A 20,061-nucleotide genomic window follows, 5' to 3' on the forward strand; every position below is an offset into this window, starting at 1 on the left:
GGACTGCACTTGGCTGCTGCATGTCCAAGACAGACAAGTTCATAAGCCCGGGCAGTCTGTGTTCCAGCCCCTGACCAGGAATAGCCTGCTCATTTACCAGTTCTTGTCTCAGCCTGGCGAGATCTTCTTTCTCCCGCTCGGCCTCTAGCTGTCTGGCCGCTTCGTGAAGCTTCTCTTTTTCGGTTTCCAACTCAGCCAGTCGCTTTTCGAACTCTTGACGTTCTTTTGCTCTCTTTTCTGTCGCTAGCTCAAAGCTTTCAGCAACTATGGAACCAGAAAGGTTCTCTAAGTTTAGAAAGAGGGAACAACATTGGCACAACAGTCACCCAAAGCATAGCTACATTAGGGTTAGACGGAAGTCTCCTCCTCTAGAGGACCATGCTTCAAGTGTATAAGGAAGAGCTTTATGCATCTGGGATGCTCTGATACTGTATCAGTTCTCCATAATGGGCCAATGAATGTAGACGCTGGTCAGTCTAGGGCAGAGGTTCCCAAACTTTCCTTATTGCATACCTCCTTCCAGAGCTACCAGCTGCCAGTGTACCCTTACCTTTCTCATCACTGATACGGTGTGTGTGTTCCTCTTAACACACCCGTCTTTAGCCATCTGTCCATATTTCACAGTTACATGCACACACAGTTATAGTGCAATGTATACAGCCAAAACCAAACAAAAAAACCACCACACCCCCGACTAAGTTCTGAGCTCAGCTAGACTGGACAGTTGCTGGGCAACTGAAGCACACTTGATGGTGATTGGAGGTGACAGCTGTGTGTGTCAGCGTCTGTGTTTTCATTGGCACATCTTGAAGTAAATTAATGACTGTATTTTATATAACAAATAGCCAAAGCTTTAAATCTCTATGGGAGAGTTGCCTAGTTTGAAAATGCAATAAATAAATAAATACAATCCACCATTACATAATTTCTCCCATGTACCCCCCCCCCCACCGGAAAGATCTCTCATACCCCCAGGGATATGCACGCCACAGTTTGGGAACCCTTGGTCTAGGGCACTTCTTGGAAGAGTTCTTTACAAACAGGCTTTTAAGGAGAAGGTTGTTGTAGGATAGAGAACAGACAAAAGCTCCCAGTTCCCACAAACCAAGCTTTGCCCCTCTTCATAAAGGGGAAGGGAAGGAAAGACTGGCAGCTGCTACAGAAGTGTCAGCTGTCTCTACAGGGAGCTCCTTGCATGTGCTGTACCTTATGCCAAGCTAGTAACCATTATCTGCCAACTACAAAGCTGTTAAGGCAGCTGCCATGTTAGAACAGAAGATGGGGCAATGAAGAGGAAAGCCCCCCACCCCCCTTTCCCTAGGGACTCAGGCTGTTAAGAGAATTTGTTGATTACGTATTGCACAAGTTCCACTAGCTATGTGGATACTAAAAAGGTATCAGCAGGTTTTCCCAGTGCAATTCAACAGCACTTATGTGTCAGCCCTGGACTGCCAGCAAGCCAGTGCAGTGAGTGCATGCAACTCCACCTGATATTGGCTTGCTATCCTTCTTTGGCACAAAAGGCTCCTGGTGCACAACAGTATTTGGATTAGCTTTGAAACACGCTGCCTCTTTCTGCCGTTTCAGGTCTTCTTTGATCTGCAGGGGAAGAAGGGTCCTGTCAAGAGCTGAGTAACTGAAATGCACCCCACTCACTGCTGCATGGAGAACAAAGATTAGACTTTAGACAATTCAGTAATTGAAAATGGAGCGAATTTAAACCCAGAAGAGATGTAGCCAAGCAGCTCTTGTCTGCTTGGTATTTGTACAGTGAGCTGCCTGGAGAGCAGCTTCAGAAGCTAATGGTCAGTTTTATTGTAGCACTTGGAATTCCAACATCAAACAGACTACAGGAGAGCTCCAGCTGTGCACAGCTGCCCTGGGAAATAGCAAGTGACAGCTGTTCAGGGGTGCTTTTCACAATACCAAAGGTCTGATGAGACTTGAACCCAAGGCAGGATAATTCGCTGCATGAACCACTGTGACTAATGAACTGATTTTAGATGCCAACAAGCATTAATCAGTACTTGATATAGAAGCCAGACTCTTCAGGCCCAGCTTTGAAGAGTTGCTGTGGCCCACAGTGCCACAGAATTGCTGTCCCATTAGTCCTACCTGTTGCTGCCAATTCTGCGACTTGGTAGCTCCCCGTTCATCTGTCTGCAGATGGAAGGGCTCTGGTTGTGTTGCATTCTTCACTTTTTTTTGTGGCAAGTTGATGTGGTCAAACTGAGGCAGGGGTAGTGCTTTGAACTTTGGTACCTACAAGAAACAAATTCAAACCTGAATAATGGTAAGAGATGTGCTGCTTGAATTAAGATCACCCTTACTTTTCAGGTGGCAAATCTGAAACTGATTAAGGGAAACACTATACTCCCCCATCCTCTGGAGCTTACTGGCATAAGAGATGCCAAGGGTAGGGTTTTCAAAGGAAACTAAGGAAGTTAAGTGTCCAACGCCTACTGAATTTAAAATGGGATTTGGGCTCCTAAGTCCCTTAGATACTTTTGAAAACCCTAAGAAATTTAGCTAACTCAAGAGGAATGAGCATTTACATGGATAAGGTTATTCAGCAATGCATTAGTGATTAAAAAAGATAACCAATGGTTTAAAGGAGGAATAAGGTTTTCCTGCTTCAGGAAATGTACCAGACTAATGGGGTTAGGAAGAAGCTTGCTTTGCAGGCCTGCCTTTCCATAACTGACTTTTGAAGGATCTCTTGCACCTTCCTCAGAAGCATTTGTTACTGGCCCCTAGACCACACAGCCCAATGCATCAATCCAGAATGGCAGTTCCCAAGCGTCCTCTGAATGTTGGGCCAACAAGAACAGAGGGAGAGAAAAACAGGAATTCCATTATTTTCCTCCAGGGATTTAAGGACACTAAGATGGACAGTTGGAATAGCTTCCCAGGTAAAGATATTCCCTAGAGATCCATTTACTCTTATCAGGGAAACTGAAACACCAGCCCTCCCGCCCCCAATGATTTTGTAGCACTCTCTTGAGGCCTTGCAAAATAGGTTTCCAAAAAGCTGTCCATTTTGTCAGTCTACATGAGCAGTTTTGCTTGAACATGAAACCCCACAAGCATTTCTGCCAGAAGCAAGAAACGGGATTTTTTTTTTTTTTTTTGGAAACAGAGTAATTAAAGACATTTCCCAGCACTCACCTCCTCTTTCTGCAGCTCTTCTATTTTTTTCTCCTTTTGCACCCACCTCTCTCTGTCACGAGAGTCAAAAGAGAAGGGGCACACTTCTACATGCCTCTGCTCGGGGGCTTTAGGTTTGAAGGGCACTCCATAGTGTGGCATGGGGTTAGCTTTGATCACCGGGACCACCTCCTCTCCCTAAAGAGAGATCAGCATTAGGAGACAGGCTGAGAAACACAAGAGATACACTCATCCTCTGACCAGTGTTCTTTGATGGCAGATTTAGGACTTTTGGTGATGGGAGATTCGTAGTGTTGCTACAAGTGAAGGGCTTAAGACCGGCACGTTGTCCTCTCCTACTAACAGGCACAGTACAGCGTAACAGACTGCTACAGGAATAACAACGCAGATGCGTCCGATGAAGTGAGCTGTAGTTCACAAAAGCTTATGCTCAAATAAATTGGTTAGTCTCTAAGGTGCCACAAGTACTCCTTTTCTTTTAATGCAGCTATCAGTCTTGAGGCTTCTTGGGAAACAAGCAAGATTTTGCATTGTTCATAGTATTACTAAGTTCTACTTTTACTTTTTCAATTTCCAAGTCAAATCCAATAGGCTGTGTGGGCTCTTTCACAGGGGTTTCTTGGGCAGGATTGGCCCACCCTCTATGATCCTTGGATTAAGCTCCTGAGCTTTGAATTTGTATCTGCATGAAGAATGAGGGGACAATAATCTACAGAGAACAAGGCAGAGAACAGTCACAAGGTTGGACTGTAGTTTCTCCATCCACCCTCAAGGGCCCTGGGTCTCCCCAGGTAGACCGTGGTAGCACCAAGGTGTTTCAGCCAAAAAGGCCTTCACCCTGCTTATGAAGAAGCTCCCCTTGCCCTGAGAATAACTGTAGGGAAAAATACAAATCTTGAACACCCACCTCCCTCCCCAGCAGATTAGCATCAGGGCCAGAGTCCTCACTCCTCAAGAAGGCTATAAGCCATGTAGTTTTCCCCAAGAAGACAAAGTTAGTGGCAGCAGCAAGGGGCATACCTTCAGTACCTCAGGAGCCCAAACAATGTCCCTTAAAATAAAAGGTCTACTCAGTTAAATGTATTTTCTAAAGAGGATTTGATTTCTCTGTAGGACAGATAAAAGTGATTCCCTTTGGGAGGTAATGGCCATGGGAAAGAAGGCTAATTGGGGGTCTCTCCATTTAGTCATTTAACCAGAACACCCATTACTGCTTATGAAGTCACTGCTGGTTGGCTATGGGAAGGGTAGGGTCCCAGGTGCCACATGCTATGGAGCCCAGAAACCATCCCAAATTAGTTACCTTTTCTTCCTCTCTAGTAGGCATTCGGACTCTGTTCTTCAGTGCAAAGGCTGGGGATTTAGGAACTGTAACAGGAAGGGGCTTCTTTTCTGGAACACCCTGTCAGGAGGAGATACTAAAGTGAGAATTTAGCCCTGACTAGGCAATACTTCACAGGAGCACGCTGGCATAAATTAACCCACTGTAGTTCTTAGAATCATAGAATATTAGGGTTGGAAGGGACCTCAGGAGGTCATCTAGTCCAACCCCCTGTTCAAAGCAGAACCAATCCCCAATTTTTTTTGCCTCAGATCCCTAAATGGCCCCCTCAAGGATTGAACTCACAACCCTGGGTTTAGCAGGCCAATGCTCAAACCACTGAGCTATCCCTCCCCCCAAAAAATAAGAAAGAAAAAAAAAATTAAAGGGACTGGATAGTCATAGGTAGGGCTCTGTGTCTGTGATGACGATAGTCATAAGTTGGAGCTTTGTGTCTGATGTGAAGTGATATTTGGAGCTCTTTGGTAGACACTAACTGCAGTACAGCACCATAGAGAAATATGGAACTATGCTCTGAAATGGAAGCTTACTTCTACTTCAGATGTTCTCATTTCCTGAGCGGACCTTGTGTTGCTAGAGTTCTTACCACAACATCCTCCAAGATTTTAGCTGGACATGGCCTGGAATGGAATTCAAAATGCTCTTCCTTCTGCTGCTTCTTGCTCTCTCGCTCCTGAATCCTTTTTTCAATTTCCAAGTCAAATCCAATAGGCTGTGTGGGCTCTTTCACAGGGGGTTTCTTGGGCAGGATTGGCCCACCCTCTATGATCCTTGGATTAAGCTCCTGAGCTTTGAATTTGTATCTGCATGAAGAATGAGGGGACAATAATCTACACAGAGAACAGTCACAAGTAGTTTCTCCCTTGCCATAACAGCAGAAATCAGCAACAGTGACCAACAGTTGAGCCTTGCATATTTCACCTTATGCATAGCTCCACTTCCTTACTAGGAGTCAGCAAGGATCAACTAAGCCACTCACCACATTTTGAACGTGGAGTTCCCCAGGCTCAACCTTACCCACTGTATTAAGTGACTACGTGTTTTTACTTTAGAATTCAACTACCAAAAAGAAAAAACCACCAGTCTGGTTGTAGGAGAGTTTATACTGCACGTGGTGATTGTACTTGCTTATTAGGGGAGCGTTACTAAAAGTAACTCTTGACTAAGAGTTAGAGTCCTTTCCATTTTCCATATCTACATTAAATTATCAATCCTATATCCTTTTGCTTTAAATTTAGATACATAAAGCCCATTTATACTATTGTTTATAGCTTTACACAAGACTCTTCCTCAGAAGCGGTAGTTTAGCACCTGGAGACTTTTGGGTTGGTTAAAGGTTGCTCTATGACAATGTTAAGGAAAAGTTAGCACATGTGACTCCATTTTGGTTTGGGGCCCACCATTGTCTAAAAGCAAGCACATCATGCACCAGGAGGAGTGTTCCTTAGATAACACATAGGATATTTCAGTGTCCAAACAATGCTTCTGCTTACTGTCGGAGCTTCTCTATTTCCTCTGCCTCCAACTCAGCTGCACTCTTGCAAGTTACAGGTCTGAAGCGCTGTCTTGTTTGAAGCAGTGGAGTTTTGGGCTGTGTAAGCCTGGCCTTCAGCGGCTTTACTGGAATTGGACCTACAAATCCAAACCACAGAAACTAGCAATTAATAGCTGGAACTGAAACAGACAATTTTAATTAGAGCAGACAGCCAGGCTCAGAGACACTCACACAAAGTAGGCAGATCCTTAACAAATTATTGCTTCCTGCTCCCGTTATCTTGGTACACAAGTTACCAGCTAGCCCACTTTGCTAAAGCTTACTTTCATTGGTCCTCCTGCTCCTCAAATGGTAACGAGAGGGAGTGCATTTCTGGAAGTTTTCAATCTGCTGAGCAAGGGGGACATACTCTGATGTAGTTTCATCAAATTTCCTTTTGTTGCCACAGGAGAGATTGAAAGGTTTGGGGACAGTGGGCCCCTTCACCACTCGTGCCTGGAAAGAGAAGTTGCTGGTCATTGTAACAATCTAAACAAGGCACCCCACAAAAGCTTCACTCTTACACCAGTGTAAGACATCCATCTTCCAGCTAGTAAGGGAAATTGTCAATGCTTAACATGTAACAAGACAGGAGGGAGGCTTTGTACAATTGTTCATTTAATCCTCTATGCCAACTGATTAAAGCATTCTAATCTCCTCCTTCAATATGTTCTAGTCTGCCACCTCAGATACTGTAGTAATATCTTCAGCTTATATTAAATGAACCCCCTGAAGCACTCTCCTCCCAAAACTACTTTAACAGCAAGAAGAGAGAAGAGAATCCATGCAGAGATGAGAGCACTGCTCCCACTGATTTGAACAGATGTGCACGCTCAGCACTGCTGAGGATAGACCCTACTGCATTGATAATCAGATGTAGCTAAACAAACAGACTCCAGGTTGGAAACAGAATCCTTGGTATGTTACTAGGGATGAGGACTTGTAATAGCCTTGCTGATAAGGAATCACCTGTAAGGGAAGAATACTTAGTTCCCACCTCAGAGATCTGAAGAGTAGGTGTACTGGGGAAGGCATACTACTATATTTTCAGAGGATCCTCTTTTTGGAGCCTCATGGGAACTCAACCTGTTGGAGTAATAGATGGGATTCCAGATTCCACTTACACAACTTGTGAGCTGACTGGACATACGACAAGCTCTGGGATGGGCCAGATTGGAAACTCTGCAGAGATGCTGTCAGCCAACATGGTGATGCTCAGTAAGACCACAGCACCTCTATTAGTCTGTCACATCCCACATGACCTCTTACATTCACACCCAGTTAATTACAAACAGAAAATCCCACACTAGCAAACAGTAGAACAGGAAGAGCCACCAATAGATTTAGAACAATCAGGTAGCACCCTTGCTGCCCTATCCTCTCACCGGAGATGCAGGGTGCTTTCTCAGTGCTGCTATGAAATCCAGCTTCTTGTATTCATTCCCAGGTTGGCTTTCTGTGTGCTGTTTAATCCTCTCATCTGTGCAGAAATGGAAGTCAACTGGCTTTGTTACCTGGCCCGTGGTTTTCTTCGCAGGTTGTCCTAAAAAGGAGAAAACCCCATGAGACTGATACCGAGGAGAAGCAGTTTATGTTCGTCCAAACCTGTGCTCTCTAAGCAGTTATGTGCATTATATCAGGCCTGCAAACTCCTCTTCAGCCCCTTATATTTCACAAGATAATTAAGCTTTGTTTCCAGGTAGATTTGTGGCCCAATACACTTTAGACATGCTATTTGATATGGTTCCAGAAACATGCTGTTAAGAATGTGGAAAATCTGTTTTTGTGGATGTGTCTACCTCTGTCCATTCAATTATGGTCATGCCATCTGCTACATGGTGCAGAGATCTGACAGACCCAAGCAGAGTTACATCTGCAAGAAGGCAGACGATGGTTGTAGCCAGCCCAAACCCAACACTTAAATACTAAAGAACCTGGAAATGGTTAAAAGCTTCAGTCCTGAAACTATGGGGAAGAGGAGGGTCTGGAGACTAAGGCCTACAGTGAAATTAATGCAGATTAAGGTAAGGTGTGAATTTAAAGCAGAGTAGCCATTCCTCACTAACTCCCTGTATGAGTGCTCTTATCCTAGATTAACCCAATCCACTTCCAAAGTGGATTACACTAATATGGAATAAAGCCCTTATTCCAGAAATCAGAGTATTCACACAGGGAGCCATAGTTTGGGCTGCGAAACATTCACCAAAGTCACGGTTTCCGTGACTTTCTGCAACCTCTATGAAATTTGCAGCTCTGGAGCAGCTGACCCCAGGACCACCCCAGCATCTGGGGAAGCCCCAGGGCAAAGCCGCCATGGAGGAAACCGTCCAGAGCAGCCAGAGCAGCAGCAGGGATGTGGGCGTGCATGGATTGTTGTGGGGTGGCCCCACCCCCCAACAACTGGATCCTTCCCCAACAAATCATGTTCATCTATATGTCTGATAATTATGTTCTTTACTATAGTTTCAACTAGTTTGCCTGCTACTGAAGTTAGGCTCACCAGCCTGTAATTGCCAGGATTGCATCTAGAGCCTTTTTTAAAAAATTGGTGTCACATTAGCTATCCTCCAGTCATCTCGTACATAAGCAGATTTAAATGATAGGTTACATACCACAATCGGTAGTTCTGCAATGTCACATTTGAGTTCCTTCAGAACCTACCATCTGGGCCTGGTGATTTATTACTGTTTAATTCATCAATTTGTTCCAAAACCTCCTCTAATGACACCTCAATCTGGGACAGCTCCTCAGACTTGTTACCTAAAAAGAATGGCTCAGGTTTGGGAATCTCCCTCACATCCTCAGCTCTGAAGACTGATGCAAAGAATTAATTTAGTTTCTCCACAATGGCCTTATCTTCCTTGAGTGCTCCTTTAGCATCTCGATCATTCCGTGGCCCTACTGGTTGTTTAACAGGCTTTCTGATTTACTTAATTTTTTTGTTAGTACTTTTTGAGTCTCTGACTAGCTGTTCTCCAAATTCTTTTTTGGACTAAATTATATATTGTGACAAAGTTCCTCCTCTGCCTTGGTAGGTCCTGTGCTTATTGGCAGATTTGCTCGCCTCAGAGGTTTACGGCAGCCCTCAGTTTGGCCACTTTCGTGGCTCAAATCTGCCATTCACTCAGTTAGCCTTATCCCTGGCCAGCATGGGGAAGAGGAAGAACAACAATCCCAGCAGTCTCTGTTGATCTACCTAGTGGATCGGGGAACAGGCCAGAGACCTTCCCCTCTGGTGGAACCCACAGTCCAGGTCAACTCCTCTGGTATCAAGTAGGGAGTTGGGGGGATGGGGGGAACCCGGGTCCACTCTCTACTCCGGGTTCCAGCCCAGGGCCCTGTGGATTGCAGCTGTCTACAGTGGCTCCTGTAACAGCTGCGTGACAGCTACAACTCCCTGGGCTACTTCCCCATGGCCTCCTCCAAACACCTTCTTTATTCTCACCACAGGACCTTCCTCCTGATGTCTGGTAATGCTTGTACTTCTCAGTCTTCCAGTAGTACGCCTTCTCACTCTCAGCTTCTTGCACCTCTTGCTCCCAGCTCCTTGCACGCACCACAAACTGAAGTGAGCTCCTTTTTAAACCCAGGTGCCCTAATTAGCCTGCTTGTCTTAATTGATTCTAGCAGCGTCTTGATTGGCTGCAGGTGTTCTAATCAGCGTCTCTGCCTTAATTGTTTCCAGAAAGTTCCAGATTGTTCTAGAACCTTCCCTGTTACCTTACCCAGGGAAAAGGGACCTACTTAACCTGGGGTTAATATGTCTGCCTTCTATCACTCTCCTGGAGACATCTGGCCTGACCATGTCACAATATTTATACTTCACTTTCCAGAGTTTATGCTCCTTTCTAGTTTCCTCAGTAGAATTTAACTTCCACTTTTTAATGAATGCCTTTTTGCCTCCGTTTCTTTTACTTTGTTTAGCCATGGTGGTGCTTTTTTGGTCCTCTTCCTATGTTTTTTAGTTTGCACCTGTAGGGCCCACACACAGGGACTTACAGTGCAGTACTCTGGTGCACGCTGATACACCGCTGTGATCTGAACTGTGGTATAGTGGAGATAAGACAAGAGTCCTCAGAAAGCAGGTATACCAGGGTTAAGTCAGGACTATCTAACAGTTTGTCTACAGATAGACACTCAGGAAAATTAATCCAAATTAAAGGTGTGAATTTAAAAAATGGATTTGTTAAATTGCATTGGATGGAGTATCCCCTCTCTACCATGCGGAGCACCCAGCGGTCCGAAGTGATATGGGACCATACATGGTAGAAAGGGGATAGTCAGGACAAAAAGATAAGGCGGGGTGGATCCAGTTCTTGCTCTGGTGAGCCGTCCTCAACCACCCCTTCAAAAGGCCTGTCTCTGGCCAGAAGGAGGCTTGGGTTGGCCAGAGTCGTGGCCTGAGGTCAGGTGCGGCCTTTTCCTGCTGCTCCTATTCCTCCTCCAGGAACTGTCCTGACAATTCTGTTGGTAGAACCTCAGAGGAGGTTGTGGCCTGAAGTGCTTCCGTTGAGTGGCGGGAGTGTGTGGGCCCAAGGATTTGAGGGCGGCTCTAGAAAGCTTTCAGGCTATGTAGCCTTTTATCTGTCTTCTCGGCAAAAAGTCACACCCTCAAAGGGGAGGTCCTGTATGGTCTGCTGGACCTAGCATGGGAGACCAGAGACCTGGATCCAGGAGCCCCTTCTCATGGCCACCCCTGTAGCCATGACTCTCATGGTAGCATCAGCACCGTCCACCACAGCCTGGAGGGAAACTCAGAAGATTAGCTTGCCCTCTTCAACCAAGGCCGAAGACTCGGCACGGGAGCCTAGGGGGAGTAGCTCCATAAATTATGCCATTGCCACACAGGTATAATAAGAGTACCGCCTGACAACAGCCTGTTGGTTGGAAATATGGAGCTGAAAGCCACCCATACAACAGACCTTTCTCCCGAAAAGGTAGAGTTTTTTTTAGCCTCCCTGTTTTTGGGAGAGGTGCCTTGGAAGCCTTGCCGCTTGCACTGATTGGCAGCGTCCACAACAAGGGAATCAGGCTGTGGGTGGGAATATAGGTGTTTGTAGCCCTTAGAGAGCACAAAGTATTGCCGTTTGTTGTGCTTGGCTGTGGGTGGCAATGAGGCTGGGGTCTGCCACAGGGTCTTGATAGTGCCCGCAATGGTTTTTATGAGCAGCAAGGCAATCTGAGAAGGTCCAGAGGGTGCGAGGATATCCACCATGGGATCAGAATCCTCAACTACCTCCTCTGCCTTGATGTCCAGACCCTGGGCAACCCAACACAGCAACTGCTGCAACCCCCTATTGTCTTCAAGCCCCGGCACTATAACAGTGCCTGCCAGGGCTTTGTCCAGCAACAACAATGAGGCGGCCCCCGAAAAAGGCAGCTGCTCCCTGCCGTAAGCAGCCAAGGGGGCCTGTGACTCCAGGAGGTCCCAGGTAGGTGCCGACGTGGACAGCGCCATGCCCCTCAAAGCTGGGGCTGCAGATGACAGTACTGGTGCTGCTGTCAGTGCAGGAGCCGCTGTTGGTGAAGGAGCCAAAGTCTAAGCCAGTGTCGATGGTGTTGACGCAGGTGATGGCTGCTTAGTGGCTGGTCGATTGACCGGAGGTGGAATAAAGGTGGCTGAAGCTACCAACACTGCTGCTGAGTGAGACCGCTGGCTCCTTCCCTGGCTCTGGTAGAAGGCCCAGAGAGGCCAGAAGGGCCACTGTGATAGGTTCTGCCATTGCGGTGGCCATCATGCCGGGTAAGCCCGTCTGTCCTGCCGCAACCTGGACCTCCTGCTCCTGGACTCTGACTCCAAAGTCTCCGAAAAAGAAGACCACAGAGAAGCTGTACTTTGGGGAACCCATTGTTGGCAGCTCGGGGACCAACTGGGCTCTCTCCCCGGAGGAACTGGCGCCGGAGGGTGCCATGGAGAAGGAGAACATTGGGACATCGTCAGCTTCCCTCTTGATTGCACCTGGTGCTGGGGTGGTGCCAACGATGCCGGTGACTCCTCTGTGCTAGCGGGTGCCGTGAGGCGCAGCAAGTCCTGAGCAGCCTCAAAAGCCTCCTGTGTCGAGGGGAGAGGCAGTTGCTGGCCACTAGGATCCAGCAAGTGCAGCGGGCCCCAACTCAACTGTCTTGCCTGGGCAGGAGTCGACGCGGTCCTGCCCGGGGTCTGGTGCTGTGGCCCAACTGAGGCCTCACAGTCTTCAGCTCCTTGGGTCTGGGCCAGGGAGAACGATCCCTCTCCAGCTTCTTTTTCTTCTGAGGCATCAGCAACTGAGATCGGTGCCTGCCCCAACTGGCCGCAGGAGGAGCCATACCGGTGCTGAGCGTCTCGGGAACAGTCATTTCTTGGCACAAGTTCCCAGGATGACGGTACTGAGGTGCTCTGCGTTGACAATGACATGCTGGGTGAGGGAGTCCCCTGACCCCGGGGCCAAGGTGGGGGCGGAGAGCTGCCTCTATAAGGAGAGCTTTGAGCTGCTGTTCCCTTTCTTTAATAGTTCTGGGGTGGAACTCGTGGCAAATCTTAAACCGGTCCTTTTGGTGACCTTTCCCTAGGCACCTTAAACAAGAGGCATGAGGGTCACTCTTTGGCATACTCTTAGTGCAGACCTCACAGGTTTTAAACCCTGGGGACCGTGGCATACCATGGCTCTGGGGAGTTGGGAGGGTGTGTGTAAAAAACCCCAACTACCTACTATACAAAAAAACTTACTAAAGATGAACTATGGCACTTGACAGGGAGTGATGTGTACCAGTGCTGGTGAGGACAGGCTGGAGCTATCAGCATCACCAAAGCTAGGAAATAGCCTCCTCTTCGGAAAGTCTAGGACGTGAGGCATACCGCTCTCAGTTCTCGGACATTGATGTGGAAAGCGAGTTCCACCTGAGACCAGAGGCCTTGAGTCACCTGATTGGAACTGACATGAACAAGCACTCGAAGAAGAAAGCAGGGATACCAGAGTTAAGTCAGGACTATCTAACAGTTTGTCTACAGACAGACACTCAGGAAAATTAATCCAAATTAATTAAAGGTGTGAATTTAAAAAACAGATTTGTTAAATTGCATTAAGTCTCTGTGTGGATGCTTTTCTTCAGAATTAAAGTGACCTTAATTTGGCACAAAAGTGAATTAAGCTAAACCAAATTAAAGCCACCTTAATTTTGAACAAGAGCATCCACATAGGGTTTTAATGCAATTTAAAGGTGTGAATTTAAAGTTGGTTAGTTAATTTGGATTAATTTTCTTGAGTATCCCTATGTGGACAAGCCCCAAGTCTTCAGGGAAGTGATAAGCGTAAGTAAGAAGATAGGTATGTAAACCTTTTGTTATTTTTACCCTTTTGTTTTGGAGAAGCTGTCTACATTTACTGCTTTCATATGGAGGACATGCCCAAAGGAAAGCATCTGGCAGGTGTCAAACCCTGTTGGGTCCTGCCGCCTGCCAAGGAACCAGTCTAAAACGGGGCTGAATCATGGGATTCTACTCTGAGAAGTGGAAGTGCTGCTCCTGGAACCATGACATGCAACAACCCAAACCCTCCAGACTAGAATTTATACAAGACACAAGATAACCTGTGGATGGGTTAGTGAAATCAGGATAGATCAGATTCCCATGTCAGGATCAGTGCATTTTACTTAGAGTACACCCACCAAAGAAAGGAAGGTGAGAAGCAAACAGCTCAGGGGGCTCCAACTGCATTCCTTGTTCTTAGAAATGGCCATTTGTTGACATTTCCCTGCAGAAGGTACTATCCATAGCCACACCCTCACAGGTCACTAGGAGGGCATGGGATGCTAAGCTTCCATGTTTAGCTAGAGCCTACCTGAACCAGCAATAGCAGCTTTCAGGGACTCTTCATTCTTTTTGCGCAGCTCCATCGTCTCCTGCTGCAATTGCTTCATCTTTTCCAGCTCCTGCTCCTCTGTGCTCTTTAGCTTGCCAGAAAGATACTTCCTCCTGAAAGAGTGAAGTACGTCAGAAAGGTAAAAAGAGGAGTTGTGATGCATGGCCAGAAAGGGTTAAATATCCTGCAAAATAAGTAACCCTCAAATGACATGTGGAGGGATGATGTTTGTGTGTATTTACATATATATGAGTAGGGTCAACGATGTAATCAACGGTCCCTGTCTGTGCTGTATTCTGATAGTCCAGAGATCAAAAGAACATCCTAGCATTTAAATTAATCAAACATGGAATATCCTGGTATTCATCTTTCTTTGAAATGTACTCTGAATGGTGGAGGAACAAGCAAATGGCCTTATGTTAATTTGTATAGCTAAGTACTAGTGATAGACTCCCTTCAAAGTCATCCTAATTACCTTTTGTTCCCAGAGGAAATACCAACTTGTCAAAAAAGGACATTAAATTGTATAAAAGATCTTTGGGTACTGATACTGTCATCTGAGATCTGCTCAGGCTTCACCAGGGGAAGTTTAAGTCGCAAGACTGAGGTCCCACTTATGCTGGTACACCCTGAATATGATATTTGGGCATCGGACTATAACCTATGAACTATTTCCAAAAGAACTCTTTGCAACTACAAAGCTCACCATCTCTGCAATGAATCTGAATCTTACAAATTGAACTCATGTCTATGTATATTGATCTTTTAACTATACTCTTTCTCTACAGTCTTTGATTTTGTATCTCGAGGAGTACAAATACAGCTAGTTGGGCACCTAAAGGCTACCTTCTCATTTGTACTTGAGGATTACTGCATACTTGCTCAGAACACTTGTGGGCACACTGCCTCTCCCACCCCCCAATATAATAGTAAGACTTGAGACCACAAGCTTTCCTTAAATGGTCATATTTTAAAATTACAGCTACTAGCACCAAAGAGGTTGTTTCCATTCACAGGAAAGCTACGTACTTCAGCATTGTTGGTGTGGTAGGCATGGTCAGCTTGCCCTTGGATCTGGCTGGGGAGAGTTCAGTGCTCTGGGAGTGATCTCTGTTCATTGATACTTCAGTCATTCTCTCTCTACTGCTAGAGCTACAGTAACAAAAATAGATAAAGATCAACACAAAACTGAGCAAGCCATTCCTGGATGCTGGTGTTTTCAGTGCAACACTGGTTCTAGCTGTCACTAAGATGCACTGGACATCCCGAACACCTAGTGAATTTACTAGTCATCTGAAGATAACCCAAGGAAGAGCTTACCTGGCCATATACCATGGCACAGGTGGTCTAGTTTTCCCTGGTACTCTGTTAAAGCTGCAAAAGGAAAGACTAATTACTGAAGTTTCAGAATGTAGCCTCTCCTTCTGGAATGGGCTCTGATGTAGGTACTATCCTCTGTTAGGTGGAGAGAGTAATTTCTGAGGCATACATCCCATCCTGTGACAACTGCACTAGTGTATTGTTTTCTTGATCCAAAGTTTCCTAGCATATAGTGGAGTCATATTTAAGCTGAATCTGAGAAACATTCTCTTCTCCTAGTCTAGAATTGTTCGACTCCATCCTCACTAGTAGCATGAATCAAGTTTAAAGACAGTTCACAGAAGCACTGGGCCCAGAGTGATAGGGATTAAGAAACTCAAAGTTATATCACTCACTATATCTCACCCTCCTGCCCAGCATTCCTCCTCAAATTTGTGGGGGGAAAAATAAAACACAAAAAAAATGACTGGATTCATTTGTTATGGAATTAATATCATGAACCAGGTCTCCATCACCTCTACCTAAGCCTGCAAGTCCACCTCATGTAGGCTGAAGCCTATCAGAAGCACGGTCTCTAAGTAATTGGAGAGATAAATAGCAGCACTCCCACCACCCAGCCTCAAGCAGGACTTTGGTGACGTACATTTTCTGTTTCTTGGTGGGTGGATCATCTTCCTTTTTGATGGAGATGACATTGCATCTCTCTGCTTTGACTTTGGCCTGACGTTTGCGTTGCTGGGCATTTTTCTGTTGTGCTGACAGTCTTCTGGATACCCTCCTGCAGGAAAGAACAGTGTCAAGTCTCTCATGCGGTCTTTGGGAAAGACAGTCAGTTCCACATTGTGTATTTCAATATCTGCCGGAAAGAGTCACTGAAATCCAAACAGCACTACATACAGATATGATTCAGAGGAGACTAACAGCAGCTAATTGTTACACTGCTAATTGGAAACCTAAATCACTCCTGTTATTTGTATTATGGTGCAAAGCCACCTTGTGCATCTAGGTTGCAAGTCTGAACTCAGCCTCACTCAGTAGAAACTTCTGAGTATCACCATCAGCAAAGGGACTCTTACAGCCTCAGTCCAATTCCAGATATCTACACATCCTGGAAGTCACCAGCACAGCTGGCTATCTCAACCAACAGGTATGAAACTGAACTACCTTCTTACCCCTACAGATGGGGCCTCCGGGTTAGGAAATCGTCACATTGACAGAATAGCACAGACAAGCTCACACAGTGCTGTATATGGTGGGTTAAGCTGATGTCAGTCTCCAGTTCTACCTATATGGAACCACTCATGAAGAGTTGAGACTGCTATGCCATCGTTGCCCACCTAGCCCAGGACACAGCTTGGACATGCTGCTGCTGAGGGTCATCACGAGGCCTCAAACAGAACTTGGTTAAGCTGACAAGCATTCTTACCGTTGAGAAGCTCCTGAAGGAGCAGGAGGTGAAGCGTCATTTGAGGGGACTCTCCAGGCTGCTAGAGAAACAACAATATTCTGTGGTCTCAACATTGCCTGTGCCATTTCTCCTGCCTCTGTCTCATGGTTTTCACCTAATTGGGTGAAACAGGGAAGTTAGTCTCTGCTTTTGAACAGGTTAAGGCTATGGCTACACTAGACATCTTACAGGGGCACAGCTGCACATGCGCTGTTGTAAGCTCTCTAATGTATCTGCTGTAGCTGACGGGAGAGCTCTCCTGTCGACTTAATCCACCCCCAATGAGCAGCAGTAGCTATATTAGCGGGAGGAGCTCTCCTGCTGACCTAGTGCTGCCCACACCAGCACTCAGGTCAGTGTAATTTACATCACTGGGAGGTGGCTTATTCACACCCAAGTGACAAAAGTTATACCGATATAAGTGGTAATGTAGACATAGGCTAAAAGAGAGTAGAAGAAAATACCACATGAAAGCTTGCTAAATGAGAATAGACTAAGGTGGTCCTGTACAGAACAGACTGAAGGGCCGCCCCTTCCCGCCCCCTCCCAACATTTTTAGAGACTGAGCCTCAGGAGATGTTAGTATGCAACCATAGAGATAGTTTAGAAAGCCAAGGGCTTATGTTTATAGATATTATAGCAGACCATCAGGAAACGCAGAGACACCATACACACCACCCTTGTCCTAGGAAAAAAAAGGACACAGGGATTTCAATGAAAAAAATCAGACCTATGAGTTTGGTCTCTGAAATATGTAAGTTTTTAGTTCTCTTTTCTGCAACTTAAGACAAAGATGCCTTATCTAGTTTAACTTTTGCCAACCGTTAGTTATGATAAGAACTTATTGTTTCAAATCCTTCCCGCTACATTTTAGTAAGCTTTGTTTTACAAAGAATTCTGCTGTTGAGTGGGATTTTCACATAGTTCTCTCTCTCTCTGAGAAAAGCATCCCAGTTTCCTGGGAAGAGACCTAAAGGATAAAGAGTTCTGAAACACGGATACTCCACGCCTGTCTTGGTCCAAAGAGCATGGGTGCTCCCAATAAAATGCGCTGCAAGTGGCTCCAGCAGGTAACTCTTATGGGAGAAACGTAGAGGATACAGAGATGGAGGCGAGTCTATTGGTGGCATTTCCCCATCAGGAGGGGAGTAATATTAACCCAGGAAAGTGTGTTTATAAGGTGACAAATGGGTATGGTGTCTTGTGCAGATGTAAGATCCTTTATAGAAAGTTCACCAGGTTTTGAGTTGACACCATCTCTAGCATTAGAACCCAACTGGAGACTGTGTAAACAAACAAGAGGAAAAAGTTAAACGTAGAACCCCAGAAGCAAGAGTTTTTGAGAGACCTCTCTAAATTGGACAGTAGAGAGGCATGACCGAATACAAAGTCTGGAGAGAAGACAAATCTAAGAAGGCAGGAAGAAATTTCACACATCTCCAGAGTGCACTTCTAAACTTTGCTCGTGAACTAGCAAGTCTGCAAGTGTACTAAGACATGTCTGTCATATCTTTCCAAGAAGGCCATAACAAGCTCACAGAACCATGCTGGACTAAGCCATTATGCCCCTTAGCACCAATGCCTCTCAACTTCTAGTGGATGGAGGTTATTTTTTCAGAATTGTGGCAACTTACTGGATTTCACCATTGGTGAAACAATAGCTTGAGGAAGATTAGCCTTTGAAGAGGCAGGCTTGTGCTGCAAGAAAGTTGCCACATTCTCTGCAGGAGGGACATTCTCTGAACTGGCTTTCAGATCTGTGAAAGAGTAAACACTGTCAACACACTCTATATTAAGCATTTGTAACAATACCACATGGTATACAAGTAATTATGATGTTCATTAAGCCTGTCATCAATTCACTAGTTCTGATCAGGGATAGCATTTTACTGTACTTGGGTTTTAGACATTTCATTTACTGCATAATTCAACATAACCTACTTGCTATAGAAGTCAAGCCTAACGCAAAAGAGTTTCCCAGGGCAGGGACATTTTCTTTTCCCAAAGCCTCACCTCAGCAGAAAGCAGACACCATAGTCTCCCAAACGCTAAGATACTTACCAAACCATGAATCTACACTCTGCACGTCATCATCATTCAAAGTCCTGAAGTTGATGTAGGTAGTTTCTGCATCATAGGAATAGGAAGACTGTGGATGAGACATTTTCACCGCAGTCTTGTCCCCAGCAGTCTGTCACCTGTACAACCACAAATCAGTTTTAGATTAATCACTGGAAAAAAGTTTTAAATTTAGGTTATTTACTCTAAATCACAGTAGGACTTGTTACTGCTCCACACAATGGTGGAAATGTTAAGACCCTGAAAGTCACCAGTATCAAGCATCTCTAGAGATGGAGGACAGAATGCATCAAACAAGACTCCTACTTGGGCTCAGAAGCACTAGGTACTATTGCAACTGCACAGAGCATCTGTATCTACTTTTCATGTCAAATTAGAACAGTGATTTATCTAAAGTTTGTTGCCCTCTTATTATAAAGCTCTAGATTCACATGAAAGAATCATGCCACACCCCTGAATACAGAAACTGCCTCTGAACATTGCTGAATGGCTAACACTTTGGGGACAAGCCCAGCCATGGTTCCATCCACAGAAGTTGGGAAGGAAGATGCTGAGTGTTCTACCAGTGTTGACCCTAGCTCCTGCAGACGGTCTTCCATTTGTTGGATCAATGGTAGTAAGTATCTAAAGCTTAGATTTTAAGATGATACCACACCTAGTCCTCCAACTGTCCTCTTTCATCCACATAGCCTCCTGGCTGCCGTAAAGATGAAGAGAATAGGTCTCTACTACTCTATTCCCTCTCCCAGTTTGTTCGGGAGGAATGTACAGTTTCACAGTTCCACAGAGGATTCTGAACAGCAGTGCAACACTATAGTCTTGTTAATTTAAATCTACTGCTGCTGCTGGGCAAAACCAAGAGCAGCAGCTTTAGCACTGTAGTTGTTTAGAGAGTCAAATAAAAATCATGGCATCAGGTCACATTGAAAATTTGCAGCTGTAATGGCTAGAAGCTTATTTTGAATGGAAAGTTTGAGTTCTGCAAAAAGCGATAGCTTTGCTGTGCACCCGCCTACCCCACCAACCACACTTGGTAGGGAGATCTTCCCATTCATTGCTGGCAAACACATTTTTCAAGTTGTGGTCCTTAGTCTGATCAAGAGAAACCTTCTACGCTTTAGTGTAGCCTTCATAAGCAACTTGGGAGTTCTGCTACCATCTTATTATATTAAGCACTTCCATAAAAAAGGACTCTCAGCAACATTAATCACTCAGTACAACCACGCCTTTGTACAATGAATGTTTAATTGCAATACTACAGAAACAGACAAGTGTACTAAGCAACAATGCTGCAATGTCTCTTTATTTAAGCATACATACAGGACGGCAATGT

At 45.4% G+C, this 20,061-nt stretch overlaps 1 protein-coding gene across 7 annotated transcripts in view; it reads right to left on the reverse strand.

The window, feature by feature from the left end:
- The window catches only part of TPX2 (TPX2 microtubule nucleation factor), a 34,522-nt gene that overhangs the window by 1,146 nt on the left and 13,315 nt on the right, over positions 1-20,061 (reverse strand). For 4 of the 7 annotated variants that reach the window (XM_073308762.2, XM_073308760.2, XM_073308763.2 and 1 more), the window contains exons 2-16: positions 18,711-18,847; positions 18,284-18,406; positions 16,629-16,764; positions 15,846-15,980; positions 14,912-15,034; positions 13,862-13,995; positions 7,430-7,587; positions 6,329-6,500; positions 6,004-6,142; positions 5,097-5,313; positions 4,472-4,570; positions 3,169-3,345; positions 2,116-2,262; positions 1,488-1,599; positions 98-285 (exon numbers count right to left, since the gene is read on the reverse strand). In XM_073308762.2, the coding sequence (XP_073164863.1) occupies positions 98-285; positions 1,488-1,599; positions 2,116-2,262; positions 3,169-3,345; positions 4,472-4,570; positions 5,097-5,313; positions 6,004-6,142; positions 6,329-6,500; positions 7,430-7,587; positions 13,862-13,995; positions 14,912-15,034; positions 15,846-15,980; positions 16,629-16,764; positions 18,284-18,406; positions 18,711-18,813 (2,163 nt within the window). In that variant the 5' untranslated portion in view covers positions 18,814-18,847. The remainder of the gene's footprint in view (positions 1-97; positions 286-1,487; positions 1,600-2,115; positions 2,263-3,168; positions 3,346-4,471; positions 4,571-5,096; positions 5,314-6,003; positions 6,143-6,328; positions 6,501-7,429; positions 7,588-13,861; positions 13,996-14,911; positions 15,035-15,845; positions 15,981-16,628; positions 16,765-18,283; positions 18,407-18,710; positions 18,848-20,061) is intronic. The other 3 variants (XM_073308765.2, XM_073308764.2, XM_073308767.2) reach the window with 3 other exon arrangements.

This window comes from Lepidochelys kempii, chromosome 13 (assembly GCF_965140285.1).
Source record: "Lepidochelys kempii isolate rLepKem1 chromosome 13, rLepKem1.hap1, whole genome shotgun sequence".
NCBI classification, from domain to species: Eukaryota; Metazoa; Chordata; order Testudines; family Cheloniidae; genus Lepidochelys; species Lepidochelys kempii.